General features: G+C 42.0%; 2 protein-coding genes across 4 annotated transcripts in view; one reads left to right on the top strand and one right to left on the bottom strand.

The window, feature by feature from the left end:
* septin10 (septin 10) overlaps nt 1-21,161 on the bottom strand; it is a 130,049-nt gene that overhangs the window by 90,230 nt on the left and 18,658 nt on the right. For 2 of the 3 annotated variants that reach the window (XM_068033782.1, XM_068033781.1), the window contains exon 2: nt 9,143-9,282. In XM_068033782.1, the coding sequence (XP_067889883.1) occupies nt 9,143-9,282 (140 nt within the window). Of the gene's footprint in view, nt 1-9,142; nt 9,283-9,395; nt 9,412-21,161 lie in introns of those variants that run through there. The other variant, XM_068033783.1, reaches the window with a different exon arrangement.
* On the top strand, nt 9,511-14,542 carry sowahca (sosondowah ankyrin repeat domain family Ca). Its single transcript, XM_068033780.1, has one exon. The coding sequence runs from the start codon at nt 9,689-9,691 to the stop codon at nt 11,666-11,668; it is 1,980 nt and encodes a 659-aa protein (XP_067889881.1). The 5' UTR covers nt 9,511-9,688; the 3' UTR covers nt 11,669-14,542.

The raw sequence follows: 21,161 nt of genomic DNA, 5'->3' as shown, positions 1-21,161 counted from the left end.
ACATATGAACAAGAGGAGAGAAAAGTCTCCTACAGTGAACAAGGTTTAAGAATACTGGGCACCAACGAAACGCAAGAGCTGTCTACAATCAAGGGACTCGACAGCGAGCTGGAAACTCAGAAACAGTAATAAGAAACCCCCTTCAGAGACTGACTCAAACCTCTACATTTTATTTTTCTTCTGCTCTTTTCTGTCCCTATTTGCATGCATCCCGTGTGCATGCTAGCGTGGGCATGTTGTATATTCATAGGCATTAACCGTATTGGAGTTTAAGTTTAAAGTTCAATAAATTTCACTTTTCTTCTTTAAACCTAAAAAGGCCTGTTTGTGCTCATTTCTTTGCCTTATAATTGGAAAGCTATGGACAAGGATTCACAAAGTGGCAGCTCAAAACACTGTTTAAAATTAAGCCCTGTTACAATAAGACCAGGTGATGACAGTAAAAAAAACCCTAGACATCTTTCTCACCTGGTCATAACACTATCCTTGATCCCTCCAGGACATCCTCTCTCTTCAGCACTAATATTCTCATTAATTAATACTGTCACCCCTCCTCCTTTCTTTTCCCATCTTTCCTGAATACCTTGCATCCAGAAATATTTAATACCCAGTCCTGCCCTTCCCCACATTCGGCAAGGTGGCCGATGGAGTGTAATCAGTTAAATCGACCTATAACCTTCTGCACACTCTACATCCTCCTCACAGCTGACTTCCAGAAGGGAAACCCGGTGACACCTGAGGCAGATAGATATAGAGTCAAAGTTTGACAGCAGGAACAGGCACTTCAGCCCATCGTGTCCGTGCTGGCCGTCAAGCACTGATCTAATCCCATTTTCCAGCACTTGACCCATAGCCTTGTATGTTATGGCATTTCAAGTGCTCATCTAAACACTTCTTAAATATTGAGGGTTCCTGCCTCTACCACCCCCTCAGGCAGTGTGTTCCAGATTCCAACCACTGGGTGAAAATTATTTTCCTCAAATCCCCTCTAAACCTCCTGCCCCTTACCTTAAATCTATGCCCCCTGGTTATTGATGATACCTCCACTAAGGGAAAAGGTTTCTTCCTATCTACCCTATGCCCCTCATAATTTTGTATACCTCAAATCAGGTCCCCCATCAGCCTTCTCTACTCTAAGGAAAACAACCCTAGTCTATCCAGTCTCTCTTCATAGCTGAAATGCTCCAGCCCAGGCAACATCCTAGTGAATCTCCTCTGCACCCTCTACAGTGCAATCACATTCTTCCTATAGTGTGGTATCCAAAACTATACACAGTACTCCAGCTGTCGCCTAACTAGCGTTTTATACAGCTCCATCATAACCTCCCCGCTCTTATATTCTATGCCTCGGCTAATAAAGACAAGTATCCCATATGCCTTCCTAACCACCTTATCTACCTGTGCTGCTGCCTTCAGTGATCTATGGATAAGTACACCAAGGGCCCTCTGACCCTCTGTACTTCCAAGGGTCCTACCACCCATTGTATATTCCCTTGCCTTGTTAGCCCAAAATGCATCACCTCACACTTCTCAGGATTAAATTCCATTTGCCACTGCTCTGCCCATCTTACCAGCCCATCTAGGTCACCCTGTAATCTAAGGTTTTCCTCCTCACTATTTACGACACCACCAATTTGTGTCATCTGCAAACTTACTGATCATACCTCCTATATTCACGTCTAAATCATTAATTTACACTACAAACAGCAAGGGGCCCAGCACTGATCCCTGCAGTACACCATTGGTCACAGGCTTCCAACCACAAAAACAACCCTCAACCATCACCCTCTGCCTCCTGCCACTAAGCCAATTTTGGATCCAAATAGACAAATTGCCCTGGATCCCTTGGGCTCTTACCTTCTTAACCAATCTCCCATGCAGGACCTTATCAAAAGTCTTGCTGAAGTCTATGTAGACTACATCAACTGCTTTACCCTCATCTACACACCTAGTCACCTCCCCAAAAAATTCAATCAAGTATGTTAGACATGATCTCCCCCGGACAAAGCCATGCTGACTATCCTTGATTAATCCCTGCCTCTCCAAGTGGAGATTAATCCTGTCCCTCAGAATTTTTTCCAATAGTTTCCCTACCACTGATGTTAGACTCACCAGCCTGTAATTACCTGGTTTATCCCTGCTACCCTTCTTGAATAATAGTACCACATTTGCTGTCCTTCAGTCCTCTGGCACCTCTCCTGTGGCCACAGAGGATTTGAAAATTTGTGTCGAGCCCCTGCTATCTCCTCCCTTGCCTCACACAGCCTGGAATTCATCTGGGCCTGGGGATTTATCCACTTTTAAGCCCGCTAAAACCGCTAATACCTCCTCCCTTTCAATGCTAATTTGTTCCAGTATATCACAATCCCCCTCCCTGATCTCTACACCTACATCATCCTTCTCCATACTGAACACAGATGAAAAGCAATCATTTAAAACCTCACTTAAGTCCTCCAGCTCCACAAAGATTGCCACTTTGGTCCCTAATGGGCCCTACTCTTTCCCTGGTTATCCGCTTGCCCTTAAAATACCTATAAAACACCTTGGGATACAGGAGAAGTCTTAGAGTGTTAAGGTAAAAGCAGAAATTTGGGGAGGCAGGGGAGCAGCTGAGTCCAGAGCACATTTTATCATACTATTTTCTAAAGGAAAAAGTGCACGTGGGGAATATGGACAGAAAAAAAGTATTTTCAAAAAAACACGCGCACATTGTTACTCCTTATAAAATCACTCTTGGACTTCTCTATTCATTTCCCTTATTTTTTCCGGCACCTTCCTGGGATTTGGGAGAAACCAGATGATCAGAGCATCAGAACGCTGGATGAAGGGTTCTGGGCTTCAGGAGTCAAGACACAGGATTCCAAGCTCAAAGCAGTATAGTGGAGTATGGCAGTGGTGTGAGGGGGATTCTGGGTACTGACAATGCTGGTGGTACTAGAGTATCAATTTCAGATCTGAAAACATCAACTGTGAGAATCCTCGAGTGTGGTAATGCTGGGGAGATCAGCTTCTGGGATCATAGATTTGGTAGCTGGATGTGACAATTTTGCTTTTCCTCTGTCCCTAGTATTTAAAAATATGTAGAACTATGAATCATTTAAGCTTACAGGGAATCCCATAGTTATCCCTCACTATCAAACACCAGTACTCCTGAGCTGGAACCTAACTTTTTTTGGTTTTTGAGTGCAGGAGTAAACACTAGGCTAAGGTTTGGGTGTGTTAGGATATTGGGATAATATCAAGTGACTGGTGAGCCCCGATAGGGAATTCATGTCCACCGTGAGAAAAGCTTCTTCCGGTTGACAGCAAGAATGGGCTTTTAAGTTTGAAAGGTCACAAGGAACTATTCAAAGAATATGGAGTTATTTATTATTCTGGCCAACATTCCTCCCCAAGCCTCCACAAACAAATTATCTGGTCATTCATTCGCTTGCTGTTTGTCTAAGTTACCCTCTGGTTGTAACTTACTTTGAAAAGTCCCAAGGATGTGAGGGAAAAAAAATACATTAAAAAAACCTAAATTTAAAACCTGCCCCTATTAACAGCAGGATCCACGACAGGCACCAAGATGAAGCTGTTAAAATGGTCAGCCTCAGGCAGCATGCTACCGCAAGCATACTACCACACTAGCTTAGTGACGCAAATCATGAGGAGCTCTCACGCAACATCACAGTCCCTTCATACAGTTTCCAAGCACCAGAACCTCCCTAATACTCCAACACCTCTGGACTGCTCTCCCACTTCTCCTAAACCATGGGACACCCCTTCCCATACTCAACACACCTGTCCCACCATCCTCAATTTTACACCCCAGCCCCTCAGTACTCCCACATCATGAAACCTCAGCAATCCTAAATCCCATAACCTCACTGTCACTTCTACTACACCTTGGGACCACTTTCCGACTCCCTGTAACATGCCCTCCCACATACTATTCCCATTACTCTTAGTACTTGCACACCCTGTGACAATCAGCTCAATTTTCCCACACAAACAATTCCTCACTTGTTCACCCATCAACCCCACCCAAATTCTCACAAACTCAACAAATACGCCCATAAATGCTGAGATTTCTCGCACTGGCGCCCCAATGCATTTCCTCCATTCCTCTGTCCTTACCCTGTCAACTTCCCACTCACCAATCTCACCACAAAATTCAACAGCCCCAACTTTCATTGATCCTCATTGAGCCCAAACTCCCACTTACCACCAATTCCTTCTGCACTCACTCTTCCCTGATCAAATTTGGGAAGATATGGTAAATCAAAAAGAGACAAGGCAAGAAAGACATTAGTATGGGAAAAGATAAACAGACCGTGACAGGAAGGGACAGTGTTTACAAAACTAAGAGCAAATCAGCTGTCAAGACTAGACATTACAAAAATAACTTTTTTAAAAAAGGACAAAACTAAAGGCCCTATCTGAATGCACATAGCATTTGAAACAAAACAGATGAACTGAGCATGCAAATAGAAATAAATAAGTACGATCTGATAGCCATTACAGAGACATGGCTGCAGGATGGCATAGATTAGGACCTGAATATTGAAGGGTACATGACATTTAGGAAGGACAGGAAGCTAGGAAAAGATGGAGGGGTGGCTGCGTTAATGATGGTATTAGCACAATAGAGAGGGATGACCCAAGTTCAGGAAACCAGATGTAGAAGCAGTTTGGGTCGTGATGAGAAATGATAAAAGCAAGAAGTCATTTGTGGGAGTGGTGTACAGGCCCCCCTAACATTAAACACATGGGTAGGATGGGGTATAAAGGAAGAAATAATGGGAGCTTGTCAGAAAGATACGGCAATAATCATGGGGGATTTTAATCTACCTTTAGATTGGAAAAATCAGATGAGCAAAGTTAACGTAGATGAGGAGTTCACAAGAATGTTTTCAGGAGAGCACGTTCTGAAGCCAACCAGACAGCAGGCTATACTAGACCTAGTATTGTGCAATGAAATAGAATTGATGACCCCAGTGAAGGCAGCAGTGATCATATGATTGAATTTTACATTCATTCAATTTGAGGGAGACAAGAATGGGCCTGTGATTAATATTTTAAACTTAAATAAGGACAATTATGAGGGCATGAAAGCAAAGCTAGCTAAAGTGAACTGACAAAATAGGTTAAGGGATAGGTCAATAGAGATGCAGTGGTAGACATTTAAGGGAATATTTCAGAATAGATACATTCCAACACAAAAGAAAAATTCCAAGGGGAGGACCCACCATCCGTGGTTAATAGGGAAATCGTGTTTAACCAATTTATTGGAGTTCTTTCAAGTAGTAACATGTGCTGTTGGTAAAGGGGTACCAGTGGATGTACTGTACTTAGATTTCCAGAAGGCATTTGGTAAGGTGCCACATCAAAGATTATCGTGGAAAATAAAAGCTCATGGTGTAGGGGTAGCATTTTGGCATGGACAGAAGATTGACTAGCCAACAGGAAACAGAGTAGGCATAAATGGGTCATTTTCTGGTTGGCAAGATGGTGTGCCACAAGGATCAGCGCTGGGGCCTCAACTTTTTACAATTTATATAAATGACTTGGATGAAGGGACCAAAGGTCTGATTGCAAAATTTGCTGATGACACAAATTTAGGTAAGAAAGTAAGTTGCAATGAGGACATAAGGCAGCTACAAAGGATATGGATCGGTTAAGTGAGTGGGCAAAGATCTGGCAAAAGGAGTATAATGTAGGAAAATGTGAAATTGTCCATTTTGGCAGAAAGAATAAAAAAATTATCAAAATCGTGAGATTGCGGAGCTGAGATGCAGAGGGATCTGGGTGTCCTAGTGCATGAACTGCAAAAGGTTAGTATGGGGGCACAGTAAGTAATTAGGAAAGCTAATGGAATTCTATTGTTTATTGGGAGAGGAATTGAAACAAAAGCAGGGAGGTTATGCCACAGTTATACAGTGCATTGGTGAGACCACATTTGGAGTACTGTGTACAGTATTTGCCTCTTTATTTAAGGAAGGCTTTAAATGCATTGGAAGTTGTGCAAAGAAGGTTTACTAGACGAATACCTGGAATTGGTGGGTTGTCTCATGAGGCAAGGTTGGACAGGCTAGCCTTGTATCCACTGGAGTTTAGAAGAGCAAGAGGCGACCTGATTGAAACATAAGATCCTGAGGGGTCTTGACAGGATGGATGTGGAAAGGATGTTTCCTCTTGTGGGAGAATCTAGAATTAGAGGGTCACTGTTTAAAAATAAAGGGGTCACCCATTTAAGACAGATGAGGAGACATTTTTTCTCAGAGGGTCGTGAGACTTTGGACCTCTTCCTCAAAAGGCAGTGGAAGCAGAGTCTTTAAATATTTTTAAGGCAGAGGTAGATAGATTCTTGATAAGCAAGGGGGTGGAAGGTTATTGGGGTGGGTGGAAATGTGGAGTAATCAGTTCAGTCATGATCTTATTGAATGGTGGAGCAGGCTCGACAGGCCGAGTGGCCTACTCCTGCTCCCAATTCGTATGTTCATAATGTTTTACAACCTTCCCAACCTGAACTTTCCCCCTTACCTGTAAAACACTAAACTCCACTCAAACATCCAGCATGCACCTTTTGAAAATTTCATTTTAACTGTACCTGCACTTTGCATAATGACACATCTATTATCAATGGCCCTTATATTGTATGCCATGCAATGTACAACAGCTTATCCTTCAACTCACTATAAGCAAATAGAAAAATGTACAAAATGTACAACATGACACTTAAAAAGCCTAAAGTTTATCACAACTATGACGCATCACAGCAATTTCTTTGCTGCCAAGTTGCTACAGGAATGTAACTGACAGGGTCAACCCTCAAGTTTCAAGGTGCAGCTCCATCAGATGCAAATAAGATCATAACTTTGGTCTAACATGATGGTCAATATGCTAATAGTTAGATATGTCAAGTCTCTAAATAGAAAAAAAGCCCAAGTTTAAGGAAAGAAATGAGTCCTCTACCCAGACTTCACTTCCCTTTCAATAACTCAACTACAGATCATTTGATCATAATGTAAAATGCAAGATTATGCTACACTACAGTGTTCTGTACATGATATCTGCCACTGTCAAAAGAACACAGAATATGGTTGCCTTTACTACATTAAAAAAGACATGCCTAATTTTCAGGATTAGACAATAATTTATAGACAACACAAGCTTCACTCATAACAGTCATCTGAAATCTCTCATGTCTTGCAGTCACACCCCAAACATTATTCCTAGAAATCTTAACTCAAAAGCTTTATTTCCTTTTTCACCAAATTCTCTCACCCTGGCTGAGACAAGGTTATGCTGTCATCCATTTTTATGCAAGCTTGATGAGTGACTATCAGACAATTTAATTGAGGGAATGAGGCATCAGAGCTGAGCCCGATCCTCCCCTCACCATGTTAACATAAATGCAACTTCAGCAAGGATCACACCTACAACCAATATCAGAGCCTTGGTCTATTTTTCCTAATTACAACACTGCTGCCACTGTTCAAACTGAGCTGAGTCAATTAAGCACAAAACAAATAAATCAAGGCTCAGCTGCTCGCTGCTTTGATCAACGGACTAATCAAATTTGTTAATGTTATAATTTAGCACAGTAATTACTCTTGTACTTTAAACAATTGCTAAGCTAAACAAAAACACCCATAATAGAACCCCCCCCCCCCCCCCCCAGAGCCTGTCCACCATCTCCAAGGCACGTCAGGAGTGTGATGGAACACTTTCCACTTGCCCTGATGAGCACAACTCCAACACTCAAGAAGCTTAACACCATCCAGGACAAAGCAGTCGGCTTGATCAGCGCCCAATCCACTACCTCCATCACCAGTAACAGTACTCGACAAGATGCACTGCAGCAACTTGCCAAGACTCTTTCGACAGCACCACCCAAACCTACAACCTCTACCACCTAGAAGAACAAGAGCAGCAGACGCATGGGAACACCACTGGCAAGTTACCCTAAAAGCCACACACCAACCTGTCTTGGAACAATATCATCGTTTGTTCACTGTCACCGGGTCAAAAACTTGGAACTCCCTTCCAAACAACAGTGTACCTACACCACATGGACTGCAGCAGTTCACAAAAGCAGTTCACTACCATTTCTCAATGGTAGTGAGCGATGCTCACATCCCGTGAATGATTATAAAAAATTTTATCAATACGACCTTTATTTAAAAGTTCCCTGTACGTGTAACAAGATAAAGAACCCTTCCCTCGTCTGCTATCTTGTGAATGACAAACACGCTGAAAAAAGTTAAAATGTCATCTGCACACAAGCAACTCTCTCTACTCACTGTGGGTCAGGACAAGATCTTTCTTAGTGGATGCAAGCATCACTCAAGTTACATAATAAACTAGAGGTGGTGCAAAAACGGAGCATAACTGAAGTTGTAAACCAAGCCAAGAAACTACACGACTACAACGTTGCTTTACTTTAAACGGATGTATTTCGTTTCAGAAAGTGGACTGGGAGATACTGAAAGTAAACGAACATTTTGCTAAAAGACCCATGAAAAACTGGGATTCCTAATGTATGACTTACGACAGTTTCCAACTCGGGCAGTGGAGATGGAACCTACCCCCATCCCCCAGAGCCACATTCCACACGAATATCTACACCGCCTCATCTAAGAATTGTCGGAAACATTCCGGTCACTTATCAGGAAGCCTGTCTACTGGTTAGTTAGTGGGCGACTTATTTCCACCCCCAAAAAAAAACTCACATGAAAGGGAATATCGTCTAATATTGTACAAGATCTCTGAACAACAGTGCAAATTCAAAGCTTTAAAAATGTGTTCATCCCCCTCCCCCCTCCTCACTGGGACGAGTCGGTAAAACTCCCAGAGCTGCACCCTTGGATCGAATTCCTCTCCCTGACTGTGGAATGCGCTCTGCTGGGGTGCAAGTCACTAAAACTCTTGTACAACTCGGCCCTTTTACAGCGGCTGAGACTTTACCCACGCCATGAATAGCAACTAAATCATGATCACCAGCAAATAAAAAAAGTTACCAAATCCAACTAAACAAAAATCACTATTTGCGCTTCGACCCGCCCGGGCCAGTGAAAACTCCCAGTCAGTGACCTCACCCAAACTAAATTGTTTCATTGCCTCTGCGTTGAAAATGAACGAATAAAAAGCTGCTCACCATTTGCCTAACGATGTCTGCCGAAGCCATTGCTGGGCTGGAGCTGCAGCACGACAGGTATGAACCGGTGGCGGTTGGAACTGGAACGCGGATGCTCGCTCCAACTGCAATCAAGGCACAATGCAGGGCTCTACCAAACACTGAAGAGGGAGGATTAAAGAGATGCGAACACAAAAAAATAGTTTTGAAAAACACAAACAACCACAATCAATCTTGGCTGTGACAATTTATAGAAAATAAAAAAATAACGCACTCAAAACTGCTGACGTATCTAATATTTTGCCGTTGTACTTGTTCACCGCCTTGTATCCCCTATTTCGCTGGTGGTTGGTGCTTGATTGGCGGTATCAGACCGGCAGTGATTGGTTGCTAGGGGGGAGGGGCGGAAAGGGAGAGTTTCTGCCTGCTTGCTTATCACACGGTAACTCAGCAGCAGCTTGGAAACAAGCCAGCGAGAGTGAAAAAAAAAAAGACGGCGGGTACAATGATGTGTCTGAGAGGTTCAAGCCCGTCTGTTGAAAAAGCGCTGCTGAAAGAAATATCGTAATGGCAACGGAATTTAGCTTGAACGCCGTGTGGCAGTTTCTGTTGGCGAGAGGAGGGAAAGTGAAGAGTGCGGAGCTGCTGGAACATTTCACAATTTTTTTGAACAACCCCAACACGAAGGCAAACGCTCGAGGACTGTTCAAAGAGTTCGTGAACAAATTGGGGCTAGTGGTCCAAGAAGACGGGGTGAAGTACATCTGTTTAAAGAAGAAGTACCGGGGTCAGATCAATGGGTCTGAAGCGGCTGCTGGTGGTAGGGGGCATGGCAGTAAAGGCGATGATGGTGCTGGTGGTGGTATGGAAAATGGTGACAAGCATTGTGGAGCAATCGACATCGGGTCATCAGCGCGAAAACAAAGCGCAGGTGGAGGAGCTTTGACAGATTCGTCTAAATCGGTACTTTCACCGCCAGATGTTGACAATGGATGTTTGGACAACTCCTGTCTTGAAGAATGCAATGAAAATAATCAGGCTGTACCCATGGACCGGCGTAGTGCACAAGAAGATGGGCGAGTTGCGCGGCACTCCCATACAATTGGCACTAACGAACACGTTTCTTCATCAAATAAGAATCTACTGGTGTCGGATATAAAGATAGAAAGGGGGAATCAAGTCCAAACCGAGCATTACCGAACAACGAAATTGGTGACCGAGCCCTTTCAATTAATTACTGATTTGGGCGAAACATTGCCAAATCAAGACTACAATAAGGGTGTTCAGAGTGCCAAGAAGGGTGGGGATCTGCTTCCTGATGCCTTTATTTTGTCAAACATCTCAAATCCTGATAACAGAAAGAGCACTGTAAGCACTGCAAAGCAGATGCCAGAATCCCCAAAAAATGAAAACGTGGGCTCCGCAGAGCACGATATTAAGTCAAAGGATGACAAACTATTATTTGCATCTAAATGCAACTTTTCACCCACTCAAGTCAAGACAAGCCCAGATATTAATTTAAGAAGATCTTCCCGAAAGCGTTTACAGCGCAGCCTTGCGGTAAATCGGTCCAGCAGTCATTGTGATGATGGAAACACAGTTGAGAACTCAACCGATGCATCGAGTCCAAACAGTGAAAGCTTGTTATATACACCCAGATCGAGTAGGAAAAACTTCAGAGAACTAATGATTAGCAGTTCACCTCAGCTAAGACACAGTGTTGTTTACAATAACCCTGTCGCCTTCCCAAATATTAAGCAAGGCGATTCGGGATCTAGTAAAAATGAAAGCGACTCCTCCTCTTTAACTTCTTCAAAACTGGACGATGAAGATACTGGATCAGTAGCACTTGATCCCTTGGAACATGAGTGGATGGTGCATGCTTCGGAAGGCAGATGGGATAGCCTCGAAGCATTACTGGCAGCTGATCCCACTTTGATCACTTGGAAAGATTTTGTCACGGGGTTTACATGCATTCATTGGGCAGCAAAACATGGTAAACCGGAATTACTGGCAATGCTAGTCAATTATGCAGGAAAACATGACATTCCAATCAATATTAATATTCGATCTAGTGGCGGTTACACCCCTCTACATTTGGCTGCCATGCACGGACATACAGAAGTAGTGAAACTGCTGACTGGTGCCTATGACGCTGATGTAGATATTAGGGACTACAGTGGTAAAAAGGCATGGCAATACCTAGGCCAAGAGATTTCCGAAGAATTGAGGAATCTTATTGGTGCATCTAGAAACTCTGATCCCGAAAACACATTACAGAATGAAAGTGGCCGTTGGAGACTATCAAAAGTTCTTCCTACCAACCTGACACACAAATTGGCCAATGCTCTTGAAGAAGAAACCTATTATGATGGCGCCCCTGCAAAAGCGGTCAGCCGGAAAAACTCGACTAAAAAGACAAAACTCAATAGAATAAGATTTAAAACACAGATTATTCATACTACACCCTCGCTTCGAGGAACAGGCGATCAGAGAGATCCAAAAAGTGTGTTGAAACTCAGACCAAAGTCAAATATTTTTGGATAAAACCATTAGAAAAGATTATAGGAATTCTGAGATGAGCCGAATGTGATAACACTTAAAAAGTAAACTAAAATATTTTTACTACGCTACACTTATTATTCAGTTATTCAATGGTGCCGACTTGAACTTTTTCACTCTGGGCAATGGGTATATTTGGTGCATATTTGTTAGGTGCCTTCCAATGAATTATTGTGAATCATCTATTTGTATATATCTCCGACTGTAAGTATTATCACAGTACTAAATTGCACTTTTTCAGTAGATCTGGGAGTCATACTTGATAGCTGTCTTCTCTTAAATCATTGTTACAGTATTTAGAAATATAATACATTCACTCAAACTGGAGAATATTATGGTCGAACAGAAAAATACAGTAGATTTCTAGAACGTTGTCAATATTAGTGTAATAGTGTTGGAATACTGTATATATACATCTATATTGTGACACCTGGCTCCATCAGTTTCAGGCCCATGGTGACATTACAGTGCCTCCAAACTATCAATCTGATAGCTCTGTTGAAAGTAATTTTGAATCACATAGGAAATAATTTGAATGATTTAAAAAGAATGGAGAAGGGTTTAATTTTTGAAATGCTGCCTTGATATAGTGAAAAGGTACTTCTTGGTTGCTGCAATATAAAAATCCAGCTGCTGCAAACACAAGACATGCTGCTTCGAGTGTGATAATGATGATTAGTTATGCTTGATAAGATAGCTAGTGTTATAACTCTAATACTTAAAGACTCTAATTGATGAAATAGGTTATGTAATAGGATAATTCAGCCCCTTTTTAAGATGAAAACATATTGACAGAACTCTATTTTTGTTTTTTCCCCCAGGAGGATGCTATAAAGTGAAAGTTTTACGCTGTTTTAACGATAGTAATGAATTTGATTTAAGGAATCTGTTTTGAGAGGGCAAGTAGGAAATTTACATTTCATGGTGTACTGAGAAACCATAGTCAGGCTGGTCCTTTTAATTTGCTGCTGAATTCCAGAGAAGTCCTATAGTTTTGCTTTATTTGCAAAGTATGCTGCCAATAAATGGTTGAACTCTCAGTTACCCTTAGTGCAGCTGCTGGAAAAACATGAGATCAAGCTCTTCGTGTTGTTGAACCTAATGTTGGTGCAGTAAACATGTTCATACTGCCCTGAAAATACCAGCAATTTATTTTCAAAGCTGAAATGCAATTTAGGAAGAGGTGCACATTAAATTCAATAATCAAATAAAAGATACCTGTACAGGTCATGTTGCTAAAGGAATTAACTGTGAAAGTTTTCACATATATCTCAATTTGCCTTGTGAGCTACTTATGTTAACTTATAAACCGCATATCTCATTGTTAAAATGTAATAGATTTGAGAAAAGTATAAGTCCTTAACCTTTATTCAGATTAAGCAAATTGACTTGTTTTAAAATCTACTGTGCATTAAAAATTGGTACCGCATTTCCCATGCAATAGAAACAGCGGCTTAATGTGATGAATTTTGTGATTTGTAAATGTTTCCGCTGGATTAGAGTATGTCAGATAGGAATGTTGCAGTCAAATTCTAGTTTATTAGGGCCTTAAAAGATGCAACAGTTTTAAGCTTAGTGTCAGTGTTTTCATAGTCATTGAACTGCAAAAAACTAGCTCAACTGAACTACACAAAACACTCAACTGGGTTGCTTGTATCACTGAGCAAAGTTCTTTACTCAATGTAAAACAATTAACTTGTGTTCTTCAATGTCTGGCAGCTTAGACATTTGTTTTTTAGTACAAGCCATTCTGCTTTAGTAGCCCTTGAAATGTTTTTCAGATCATGCTTCTTGCACAAAATGTTTCATTCGTCACATAATCCTGACATGGGTTAAAACATGGTTTGGAATACTTTTCATCTACATATAAATTTCCTACAAAAAGGGATGATGAATCTGATATCTCAACTGAATTACTACTGGTGATGGGTTCATGGCACAGATTGGCAGTGTTATTCAGAGAACCATAAGAATTGCTGATGTGAAAAACTTACAAATCCACATTTTTGCAGGATGAGGTGCCTCCTAATGTTGGAGATATTGTTTGGTAAGAGTAGATTGAGTTATGTTCTACATCTGGCACTTACCATAACTGGTGAGAGTTTTTGATGCTGAGAAATGGAAAAAAGACTGTTCCAGATCCTACCACTGATTTCTCTGAGCATAATAAGTACAAATTCTCTTTAATTGTTTGTGGGCTGAAAAGGAGGTCAAACTGGGATGTCTGGCACATCTGGGTATAGAGTGGCAGTCAGACCATGAGCAGCCAGTAAGGGACAGTGGGTGCAGTGTTGGGGCAGGAGAGGGAAGGGAGACGGCTAACAGCAGAGTCAGGCTATGACAAAGCAGAGGGAGGCTAATTTCCAGAATAAGCAAGCTGGTATGAAATCAGCTTTGTTTTGTTTTTGGGTGTCAACCTTATTAGCCCCATGTGACTAGCATGGATCAAACTATAAGTTATCAGGACAAGTACACCAGAGCACTACAGCACACAAAACAGCATCCACAAAACTATTAACATAGATTTGCGAAAACTGGACATTTTCAAAAGGTATAGACTGTTGATATATCAGCCATTTATGCCCCAGAATTAGCAATAATGTGATATTTAAAATACTATAATTCAGCAAGATTATGATAAAAGTACTAAAAACATATTTATTTCTGCTTCAATGAATGCTGCATAATTTTTCAATTTGGAAATGGATAAAGGGTCTGGATGCCTTTTGTTTGCTTTTGCATTGAAAACACCATAGCACTTTATACTTGTAAACATGACTGCACAAAAGAAATGGTTCATCTCTTTGTTGAATTGAAATATGGTTTGTTTCCTAACGTGTTGCTATTTTATGTGATTAAACACTGAAAAAATAAGTTCTGTGTAAATCATGATTGACATGAAATAATCTTAATTTTGGGAGACCAGATAATGCAATGGATTGGCACTGATATATAAGTTTGAATTCACTCTCAATTAATGGGACAAAAGTTTCCTTTCTTTGCTTTTTGTGTGGCAATGTGAAATGAGAGTAACCTCATCAAATTTCCTTTGGGACAGGACCACAAATCAAAGCTGTATTAATTTGGCATTCTCATTCAGAGAAGGCATATGGATGCCTGGTGTGAGAAATGGAAACCTTCACATTACTGCAGTAAGTGATAATATGATGCTAGAATTTACAGCACAAGAGGAAGCCACTGAGCTCATTGTGCATTTACCAGATGCTCCTCTGAGTTAATGATTAAAAGGAAGGGTAGATATGGTGGATCTACATTTTCTTCAAAATAATCCCTGTTTTATACAAGAAAATAACACTCTTTAAATTTGCTTTGACTTAGTTTCTTTGCCAACATGGAGCCTTCAAATAGGTTCATCTCCCTTGCTATCCTATCTCTGGGGAATCGACCTGGAAATCAACCATTGTAGCAAGGGGCGTGACTTCGAACTGGCTTCAGTGCTGCTCTGGAGCCATCTAACCATGGAAAACTGTGCTTCAGGTTAGAAATTTATCAACTTGTATTCCAGAATTGGATGGGCCGTGGGCTAATTTGAAGTTGTGTTCCTTTTAACAGCGCAGTTGGATGTGCAGACGTGCTGTCTCTAATTAATGCTGGTGAAGCAGCCAGAAGGGTAGGAGATCCAATTTAATATTTTCAATATTGGCAATACTATTAATGTTTTGGAAGGGAAAAAAAATCTAAGAAACTTAGGGGAGGCGTTTGCTCGTTTTTAAAAAGGGACTTAGAACAAAAATCTTTCACCTTGACTTTGCTTCACCTTAATGCACAGAATTGCAGAAAAAATAGAGGACCTACATTCTGCATCTGGCCATGCTATGCCTAACCTGAGAGGCAGAGATCCTCTGGCACTGGATGTTAGAAATGGAAGCACTGAACTTCATTGTCTTGATGGAAACATACACTCAACTCAGCTTAAAGTGTTCCAGCAGCATAGCAATATAATGTAATAGAACTTTCTGTCAAATGCATTTTTGCTCCACAAGGTTCTTCTACTTTTGCATTCACATTTTTATTTGGAAGGTGTGAGCAGTTAGACATGATGTTTCCAATCCAGATTATAATCTGCCAGCAGGAGCTGTGCGTCCAGAATTGGCAGACTTCATACCCACGTCTTCCATAAAAGAAAAATCGACTCCTTTGTTTAGCTACCTGTTACAACCAGGTGAGAAAGAGGTCTAGGGTTTCCTTTCAGCCTTCACCTGGTCTTATTGTAATAGGGTTTTATTTTTAAACACTTTTTTTAAGCTCCCCCTTTGGTCAATCCTTGTTCACCGCTTTTCAATTATAAGGCTAAGAAACCAGCACAAACAAGCTTTCTTAGATTTAAAGGCGAAAAGTTTAAATTTATTAAACTTAAACTCTAATTCGGTTAACGCCTACGGATACATGCCGCGCCCCACACTAGCATGAGACAGAAAAGAGCAGAAGAAAAATAAAGTAGGAAGGTTTGAGGAAATATCTGAAGAGTTGTTGTTATCGTTCTTCGAGCTCACTGTAGAATCCTTGATTGTAGGTAGATCTTGCTTTTCATTGGAGCCCAGTATTCTACAGACAGCCGTGAGGAGTATAGAAAGTGGAGGGATGAAATCAAAAAGGAAATTAGGAAAGCAAAGAGAGGGCATGAAAAAATATTGGCAAGAAAAATCAAGGTGAACCCAAAGATGTTTTATCAATACATTAAGAGTCAGAGGATAACTAAGGAGAGAGTAGGGCCAGAAAAAACCAAAAAGGTAACCATTGTGTAGGAACGGAAGATATTGGTATGGTTCGTAATGAATACTTTGCGTCTATCTTCACAAAAGAGGGGGATGGCACAGATATTGCAGTTAAGGAGGAAGAGCGTGAAGTATTAGGTGCGATAAATATAGGGAGTGAGGAAGTATTAATGGGATTAGCATCCTTGAATGTTGATAAATCACCAGGGCCAGATGAAATATATCCTAGGCTGTTGAAGCAAGAGAAGAAATAGCAGAAGGTCTGACCATCATTTTCCAGTTCTCACTGGATACAGATGTGGTGCCGGACGATTGTAGAATTGCTGACATTCTACCTCTGTTTAAAAAGGGAGCGAAGGATAGACCGAATAATTACAGGCCAGTCAGTCTAACCTCAGTAGTGGGCAAATTATTGGAATCTATTTTGAGAGACAGGATAAATTGTCACTTAGAAAGGCACAGGTTAATCAAGGATAGTCAGCATGGATTTGTTAAGGGAAGATCTTGTTTGATCAACTTGATCTAATTTTTTGTAGAAGTAACAAGGAAGATAGATGTGGGTAGTGCAGTTGATGTGGTCTACATGGATTTTAACAAGGCTTTTGACAAGGTCCCACATGACAGACTGGTTAAAAATAAAATCCCATGGGATCCAGGGAAATGCAGCAAGGTGGATACAAAATTGGCTCAGTGGCAGGAAACAAAGGGTAATTGTTGACTGCTGTTTTAGCGACTGGAAGGCTGTTTCCAGTGGCGTTCCGCAGGGCTCAGTACTGGATTCCCTGCTTTTTGTGGTGTATATTAACGATTTGGATGTAAATGTAGGAAGCATGATCAAGAAGTTTGCGGACGACACAAAGATTGACCATGTGGTAGATAGCGAGGAGGACAGCTATAGGCTGCAGGAAGATATTGATGGTCTGGTCAGATGGGTAGAAAAGTGGCAAATGGAATTCAACTTGGAGTAGTGTGAGGTGATGCATTTGGGGAGGTCCAACAAAGCAAAGGAATAGATCATTGATGGGAAAATACTGAGAAGTGTAGAGGAAGTGAATGTCTACAGATCCCTGAAGGTAGCAGGACAGGTTGATAAGTTGGTTAAGAAGGCATATGGAATCCTTTCCTTTATTAGCCGAGGTATAGAATACAAGAGCAAGAAGGTTATGCTGGAACTGTATCACTCATTGGTTAGGCCACAAGTTGAGTACTGTGTGCAGTTCTGGTTACCTCATTACAGAAAGGATGTAATTGCACTAGAGAGGGTACAGAGGAGATTTACGAGGATGTTGCCAGGACTGGAAAAATGCAACTATGAGGAAAGATTGGATAGGCTGGGGTTGTTCTCCTTGGAACAGAGAAGGCTGAGGGGAGATCTGATCGAAATGTACAAAATTTTAAGGGGCCTGGATAGAGTGGAGGTGAAGGGCCTATTATTCACCGTAGAAGAGAGGTCAGTGACTTGGGGGCACAGGTTTAAAGTGATTGGTAGAAAAATTAGAGAGGAGACAAGGAAAAACCTTTTCACCCAGAGGGTGGTGATGGTCTGGAACTCACGGCCTGAAAGGGTAGTTGAGGCAGAGACCCTTAACTCATTCAAAAGGAGTCTGGATATGTACCTCAAGTGCTGTAAGCTACAGACCAAATGCTGAAAGGTGGGATTAGAATGGGTGGATCATTTTTCATCCGGCACAGACACAATGGGCCAAGTGGCCCTTTTCTCTGCCTTAAACTTTCTATCATTCTTCTTAAACCTTGTTCGCTGTAGGAGACTTTTCTCTCTTGGAGTTCATGTGTTTTCAGGGGATTCAGAGGCTTGTGAGAAAGAGATGGGAACATACAAGAGAGAGATTCTCTCAGTCCAGGAGCAACCAGCTTTCTGCCCAAACTGTTTGTACAAATTCAAAAAACTCAGGTTGCCCAGCAGGTTAGTCATGTGACTAGCTGGTTTAACCATGTCCGTTTGTGTATTCAGCCATCTTAGCAGTCAATCTGGAATGCGAGCCCCCACCCCCGTCAATGTCTGGTGATCAAAAGTCCATTGTGGGTTGAATGTCAGGAAATGGCTGCTTTGTCCTTCCAAACACTGTCTGTTAATATGCAAATGTCTTTTCCAGCCACAGCTAATCTGTTTAACAAGTCCCTTCTTCATTCCAGTAACAGTTTAAAATCAATGTTCATCAATGATAAAATGAATGTGCCTCATTCATGGCAGATGGGGGCCCAGCATGACATACCCTATTTACATCAAATTCAGGATTAACAATATTCATCATACCTACAACTTGTTGGCTCTTTACTAATCGTTCTTATTTTTGTGCATTGGAGGCCAAGAAAATCCCATTTTTGAGCTGCGTTGAGTTGATCTCAACCTGGTGCTCCTCACTAAGGGAAGTAGACAAAGGCCAGGTTCTCAGTCCTGATATTTATCCATAATCTCTACTTGAAAATCATGTTTGTGGACAATAAGAGCAGATAGGATTAGTCTTGGTCGTGACATCTTCCACAATTGTGTATTCTACCAGCACTTGCTGTCACTCATGTAAATAATGGCTACTTGATTGGGGTACAGTGGCGGACCTTGTCATAAGAAATAGGAAATAGCAGGAGTAAGCCATTCGGTCCCTCAAGCCTACTCAGCCATTCAATAAGATCATGGCTGATCTGATTGTGGCCTTAAATCCACTTTCCTGGTTGTCCCCCCATAACCCTTGTAGATCAAAAATTAGTTTAACTCACCCTTGAATATATTCAATGACACAGCCTCCACCGCTCTCTCGGGAAGTGAATTCCAAAGATTAACAACCCTCTGAGAGAAGAAATTCCCCCTCATCTCCTCTGAAAAGGCAGATGCCTTATTTTGAAACTGTGCTTCCTAATTCTAGATTCTCCCACGAGGATAAGCATCTTCTCAGCATCTACCCTGTCGAGCCCCTCAGAATCTTATACTTTTCAATAAGATCACCTCTCAAACTTCTGAACTCCTATGAGTAAAGGCCCAAGCTGCTCAAACTTTCCTCATAAGAAACCCCTTCATCCCAGGAATCATCCTAGTGAACCTTCACTGAGCTGCTTACAATGCAAGTATATCTCTTCTTAAGTAAGGAGACCAAAACTGTACACAGTGCTCTCGGTGCGGTCTCATCAATGCCCTATACAGTTGTAGCAAGACTTCCCTACTTTTATAAAAACAAAATACTGTGGATGCTGGAAATCTGAAATAAAAACAAGAAATGCTGGAACCACTCAGCAGGTCTGGCAGCATCTGTGGAAAGAGAAGCAGAGTTAATGTTTCGGGTCAGTGACCCTTCATCGGAACTGACAAATATTAGAAAAGTCACAGGTTATGAGCAAGTGAGGTGGGGGTGGGGCAAGAGATAACAAAGGAGGTCTAGATTGGACCAGGCCACATAGCTGACCAAAAGGTCACGGAGCAAAGGCAAACAATATGTTAATGATGTGTTGAAAGTCAAAGCATTAGTACAGACTAGCTGTTAATACACTGAATATTGAACAGCAGCAAGTGCAAACCTGAAAAAAAAACAGTGGGTAAGCAAACTGAACAAACTAAGATGAAATGAAAAAAATGCAACAAAAAAAAAATTGTAAAAAAAAGAGAAAGAAAAAAATAACTAAAAATGAAAGTAAAATGGGGGGCTGTCATGCTCTGAAATTATTGAACTCAATGTTCAGTCCGGCAGCCTGTAGTGTGCCTAATCGGTAGATGAGATGCTGTTCCTCAAGCTTGCGTTGATGTTCACTGGAACACTGCAGCAATCCCAGGACAGAGATGAGAGCAGGGGAGAGTGTTGAAATGGCAAGCAACTGGAAGCTCAGGGTCCTGCTTGCGGACTGAGTGGAGATGTTCCGCAAAGCGGTCACCCAGTCTGCGCTTGGTCTCCCCAATGTAGAGGAGACCACACTGTGAGCAGCGAATACAGTATACTACATTGAAAGAAGTACAAGTAAATCGCTGCTTCACCTGAAAGGAGTGTTTGGGGCCTGGGATAGTGAGGAGAGAGGAGGTAAATGGGCAGGTATTACACCTCCTGCGATTGCAGGGGAAGGTGCCATGGAACGGGGACGAGGTGGTGGGGGTAATGGAGGAGTGGACCAGGGTGTCGCGGAGGGAACGATCCCTTCGGAATGCTGACAGGGGAAGGGAGGAGAAGATGCGACTGGTAGTGGCATCACGCTGGAGGTGGCGGAAATGGCGGAGGATGATGCTTTGGATATGGAGGCTGGTGGGGTGAAACGTGAGGACAAGGGGAACCCTGTCACGGTTCTGGGAGGGAGGGGAAGGGGTGAGGGTAGAGGTGCGGGGAATGGGCCGGACATGGTTGAGGGCCCTGTCAACCACAGTGGGGGGAAATCCTCGGTTGAGGAAAAAGGTCATATCAGAAGCACCGTCATGGAAGGTAGCATCATCAGAGCAGATGCGTCGGAGACGGAGAAACTGGGAGAATGGAATGGAGTCCTTACGGGAGGTAGGGTGTGAAGAAGTGTAGTCGAGGTAGCTGTGGGAGTCGGTGGGCTTATAATGGATATTAGTAGACAACCTATCCCCAGAGATGGAGACAGAGAGGTCGAGGAAGGGAAGGGAAGTGTCACAGATGGACCATGTAAAGGTGAGAGAAGGGTGGAAATTGGAAGCAAAGTTGATAAAGTTTTCCAGTTCGGGGAGGGAGCAGGAAACGGCACCGATACAGTCATCGATGTACTGGAAAAAGAGTTGGGGGAGGGGG

The sequence above is a fragment of the Heterodontus francisci genome, chromosome 6 (assembly GCF_036365525.1).
Source record: "Heterodontus francisci isolate sHetFra1 chromosome 6, sHetFra1.hap1, whole genome shotgun sequence".
Taxonomy (NCBI): domain Eukaryota; kingdom Metazoa; phylum Chordata; class Chondrichthyes; order Heterodontiformes; family Heterodontidae; genus Heterodontus; species Heterodontus francisci.
Note: the sequence above shows the minus strand (reverse complement) of the source record. Positions and strands in the feature narration are given on the sequence as shown.